The sequence below is a fragment of the Mandrillus leucophaeus genome, unplaced genomic scaffold, assembly GCF_000951045.1.
Source record: "Mandrillus leucophaeus isolate KB7577 unplaced genomic scaffold, Mleu.le_1.0 Scaffold2149, whole genome shotgun sequence".
Taxonomy (NCBI): domain Eukaryota; kingdom Metazoa; phylum Chordata; class Mammalia; order Primates; family Cercopithecidae; genus Mandrillus; species Mandrillus leucophaeus.
In genome coordinates, this window is record NW_012102198.1 from 78,973 (window position 1) to 84,541 (window position 5,569).

At 47.9% G+C, this 5,569-nt stretch overlaps 1 gene segment (V, D, J or C); it reads right to left on the reverse strand.

The window, feature by feature from the left end:
• Nucleotides 1-720: 720 nt before the first annotated feature.
• LOC105540077 lies at nucleotides 721-1,345 on the reverse strand. The segment is given in 2 exon segments: nucleotides 721-1,139; nucleotides 1,264-1,345. Coding segments are annotated over 2 exon segments (465 nt in total).
• Between the last annotated feature and the right edge of the window lie 4,224 nt (nucleotides 1,346-5,569).

The window sequence follows — 5,569 nt, forward strand, 5'->3', positions numbered from 1 at the left end:
ATTCTTCCTGCATTTTTCAGGTTCAATGTGTCTCTCCATTATCATTTGTCTTCCACCTGAAAATTTTGCTTTAGAGTTGATTTGTTTCGATTTTTTTTTTTTTTGATGAATTCTTTCAGGTTTTCTTCATCTGACAAAGTCTTATTTTTTTACCTTTTTTAAGAAAAAGAAAATCTTTACCTGGATATAGCATTAGGACTCAACATTTCTTTCATTCTTTCTTTTGACATTGTAAGAAGACAACACTGCCTTTTGGTCTCGATGTATACTCATAAAATACCTCTCATTGTTTGAAGGGTTGGTTTTCTGTGCATCTTCTAAAGCTTTCTGTCCACTTTCATAATTGTGTCTTTATCTTTGGCTTCAGGAATTTATCATTACATGTTTGGGCACGTAAAAAACCTACCTGCCTGGCATCACTGAGTTTCTTAGGTCTTTAACTGCGTGCTATTTACAGAAAGTCTTTAGCAGTGACCAGTGCTGGGGAGAAAAGGTGAAGAGCAGCTGCTAATTGTGAGGGTTTTTTTGTGGGATGATGAAAATGTTTTAAAATTAGATGATGGTGATAGATGCATAATTCTGTAAACACAATAAGACAATTTAATTGTACATTTTATGCGAAGTGAAATGTATCTCACTTTTTCAAATAGAGACAATGTGGGAACAAGGTCCGCTGACCCTTTGCAGGGGCCTGTGGCTGATTCTCACTTCCTCGCAGGCTTAAACTGTAGGATCAGCAACCGGCACACTCTTTGTGCTGAGGCTGACCCAGGGTGGGGATGCTCTGGGGAGTTCTTGTCTCACTTCCCCATGGGTCTGGAGTACTGTGGCAGTGTAGCTGCCATCAGCAGACTGACAGTAGTAGTCAGCCTCGTCCTCAGACTTCAGCCCAGAGATGGTGAGGGAGGCAGAGTTGGAGGAGCTGTCGATGGAGCCAGAGAACCGATCAGGGACCCCAGAGGGTCTTTTGTTATCTTCGTAAATCACTGTGGTGGGGGCACTGCCCGGGCGCTGCTGGTACCACTGCACATATTTACTGTCAATGCTGCCACTGCTGCGGGTACAGGAGATGGTGACCGTCTGCCCCGGAGACCCCGACACAGAATGGGGCTGAGTGAACACAACCTCAGCCCAAGACCCTGCAAGGAGGAGCAACACAGAGATCAGTGAGGTCAGATCAGGGTAGGTTCCCAGGGAGAAGGCAGAGGTCATCATCCCAGGTGACATCCAGGAGCCCTCCCTGAATTCCCTGCGGGCAGCCACCTGTGCAGTGAGCGAGGAGGGTGAGGAGGAGTGGAGCCCAGGCCATGGTGGAGACACCCCAGGCTCTGCTTTCTGAGCCACAGCCAGGAAGGAGCCACCAGCCCTTCTTATCTTTCACTGTAATGCTCAAGGTGGGAGGTCTCCATGCAAATGTCTCCTTTTCTGGAACCTGCACAAGCCCCTCCTTTGACTTCAGACTGGCTCTGGCTGAGAAATGAAGAGGCTATTCAAGGAGAAGGGGCTACACCCCGTGGAGGGCACAGAACACCTGCAGGTCCCAGGAAAACAGCTGAGGAGCTGGGGAGCCTGAGCAGGGCTTGAACCACAGCGCCCTCTGATGGATGCGTAAGTCACGTTGACCCTGGGCAGGTGCTGGTGCCCAGGCTCCCTGTTCTTCCGTCCTGAAAGCCTCACAATTCTAGCCGCTGTCCAGGGGGTCTCTGCTCAGCATCCAGTGCTGACTGTTCTTTTAAACTTTCAAACCTGTTCAGATGAGCGAAAACCCAGTAGACCCAGCACTCTGGTTAAGACATTGAGATTCACTTTGTGTTGTTGGAGGTGATGAGTATCAGGGAAAACGGGCTCGGTTTGAAGGAAACAGAGGCAAGGTCTCTGCTTTTCCCAGGAAGAACCACATAGGGTGAGGTCATGGGCCCTTCACTGAGAGGAGACCCAGCCCTTCAGGCAGGAAGAGGGAGGAACCCTGGGACCAGGGGTCAGATTTCACCATCAGAGACACCAGGGAAGCAGAAAGACTCTGAGGACACAGAGAGGGGTGGGCCCAGGTGTCAGTCAGGGGAAAATTTCATTAGAGCCCTTAATCAGTAAGTTTCATGAAGGTAGAAGAGAAAGTCAATAGACCAGGTAGTTTTGAAGGAGGCTTGGAGAGAATCTCTACATCTGGTGATGGATTGGCTTTCTGGGTAAGGTTTAAAAAAGTGAATATAGGCCAGGTGCGGTGGCTCACGCCTGTAATCCCAGCACTTTGGGAGGCTGAGGCAGGCAAATCACGAGGTCAGGAGATCGAGACCATCCTGGCTAATATGGTGAAACCTCGTCGCTACTAAAAATACAAAAATTAGCCGGGAGTATTGGCGGGTGCCTGTAGTCCCAGCTACTTGGGAGGCTGAGGCAGGAGAACGGCGTAAACCCGGGAGGCAGAGTTTGCAGTGAGCAGAGATCGTGCCATTGCACTCCAGCCTGGGAGACAGAGCGAGACTCCCTCTCAAAAAAAAGAAAAAAAAAGAAAGAAAGAAAGAATATAACTTTGAAGTTCTTATTTGTGGAGAAGTTGGATGTTATGCTGCTCTCATAGGAGATATTTTCTAGGACCTGCTTAGGATCCTGTGATGAGCGTTAGTTTCTCTGCTTTGGAAAGCCAGGTGCCAGGTAGTGATGCAGATGTCAACATGCAAGGAAACTCTGCAATGCTTGAGCAGCAGGCTGTGCCATCATGGGGAACTGTGTGGGAATGATGCATTAAATAAATAACGTGGAGCTATAAGAACAGCTGCTACTTTAAGGGGATACAAAGGCACTAACACTCATTTTACAATTGAGGAAACGGTAATTTATGTATTCAACACATAATGCAAGTATGAGTGAAAAGTGTATTTTAAAAGCTACTACCTCTGCTTGATGGCAGGTGACAAAGTCATATGAAGATCACTGAGGGGACTCTGCCCTCAGACCATTGTTGTGGTCATACCATGGGTGCATTAGTAATGAGGACGGTGCTGTGTCACGGGTAGTGTCACCTGGGCGTGGGCAATATGTTCTCACACACTCAGGGCCACTTTGATTGTTAACAACTTCACACTTTCTCCTCTAACCTACAATACCTCCTTCCTCATTCTCCCTCCAATTGACTTTTATTCCTCTTTCCATGGCCACGACATGATGTCCATGATCAAGGACATCAAAGAGAACTTTTCCAACATTTCCCCCCAAACTTGTACATTTGGGGAATTTGTGGAGGAGGACCAAGATTACCAGCTTTACTTTTCTTCAAGTTTTCTTTTATTACACCTGACATCTGCGATTGTGTTCTCATATTATCTCCACATATTTTTAATTGTTTTATGGGATTATCTGCTCCTTTACTGAAATATTTTCAATGACATATTTACATGTTCCCGGAAAATATCAGACCTTGAGCTTCTGCAGGAAGACTCAGAGATTCATAAAGTGTGCGCTTTTCAGATATAGGAAGGGTACCTTAAAAGGTGATTAATGCCTAAAATGGCACATGGCAAAGAAATGAAGACATATTTTAGGATAAAAGTCTATATTCATTCATCAGAGTATGGTTTATGCTGTGAAGAAACAAGCACTGCCAAGGAGGCTTCTCAGATATGAAGGCCATCGTAGAGCATGAGTCCCTTCCTCGTTTTGTGTCTACCTCAAATCTGACCCCTTTGCATAAGTGAGGAATGGAATGAGGACATTTGGGAGGAGGAACACGAAACACCACACATTGATTACCTTGGAAGGGGCCCCTTCTCCGTAAGTGACTGTTATCCATTCCCTGTGTTCATTGCACAGAAGTGAGCCAAGGCTCTGCATCCTGGTTCTGGACAAAGACAGTGTGACACTTAGGTAGGTGTGAGAGGAGAAGCAAAGACAAAAAAGAAAAACAAAATGCATTCAGAGGTGCATGGAGGAGTGTGGTGCAGGGCAGGGCTGTGACTGGGAAACTGATCACTTGCAGAATGTCTGCATCATTGATAATAGCACATTCTGAGCCTCCTCACGTTCCTTCCCAAGATGTGCACATGATACAGGAGATTTGTTTACCAAATAAGTTTGTTAGGAACCAAATTATAATTAGAAGATATTCATCAGTGATCAGGGTATGGAAATATCTGGTATAATTAAAATAGAATTTGATGAAAATATAAGAACTAAATTAGGAAGATGTGGGCAGAGTCTGGAACCCCCAGGGGAGATGGAAAACCATGACCAGCAACAGTGGGGTTGGTGATGTCAGGATGCTCTTCATGTGCCTGAAAATGACAGGGTATTAGGGCTGGGAGGAGCTGGTAAATGCCCTGAGGGACAGGAGCTCTGAGGTTTGGGGTCCCCTGGAGAGGTTGAAAAGGCAACATGAGGAGGAGCAGGGGAAGGAGGAGCATCCGTGGCAGAAGGAAGGACAGCTTGGTCTGGATCACCTGGGATCTGCATAGAAAGACCTGCCCTCCAGGGGAGGCCCCAGGCATCTGCAGAAGCCGGTGGAGTGAATGCCTGAGACTGTGAGGCACTGGATGGGCACAGAGAACCCATGGGGAGAATGATCGGGTCACAGCACAGTCCAGTTCCAGTTCCGTGAAGCCTCTGCGCTCACACACCTGCCATCTGTCATCCTCATGTGACTTCCAATGTGAAACCGTCCAACACCCCTCACCTTCACAGCACACTTCACAGCACCCCTCTTAGTCACAGATCTCTGTCCCCACTTTCCCTTCCCAATGTTGTGGTCGCTACTGGCAGAGACCTAAACTGTGCTGACTTTGTTGCTGCTGTTGCTGCTGCTTGTCAGTTCAGAATAGAAGCAGGTGGCAGGTCGGGAATTCTCCATGGGGTGAGGGGGCATCAACAATCTCATTGCATGTGAGGGCCAGAACCTAGCAGGCAGCGTTCTCATGTGGATTGTATATTACCAGTGAATACACATGGATCCATGCGGGGATGCCCAGCACAGCTTCCTGGGGTCCACAGTGTGGCCTGGGGATGCCTGGGTCTTTTCTACCCTTTCTCTTCATCTTTGTGCAGTTGAATCCCCTCCTGCAAATGTGTTGCTGCCATGCTCTCTTTCCAGTTCTGACCTGTGCTGTGATTGAGGGTTGGACTCTTCCTTGGAGAGGACTTCCATTTGGGGTGGAAAAGGAAGAAATAACTTTTATCATTCCTATAGGACTAGAGCAGTTCCAGCTACAGGACAGTCACACACTCATGGAGTAATTGCAGCCAGTCCCAAGACAGCAGGCTCAGCCGGTTGCCTCCTGGGAAACTTCTCTCTTGTCAGACCCACAGAGGCCCCTAATGGCCATAGAATCACAACCCTCTACTTTATTGACTGACACAGCTGAGCACGCCAGGAAGGTCAGGCTTCTTCTGATGCCTTTTCCCACGCTGAGGAAGGGAGGCGGGTGTGGTTGGACTGCTTACGCCCCAGCTGCCCTCACGAGGAGTCGTCACAGCCTGGAAGAATCCACAGCTGGCTTCTGCCTCCCCTACTCTATGCCTGCCACCCTGCAGGGACATCACCAACCCCACCGTTGCTGGTCATGGTTTTCCATCTCCCTTG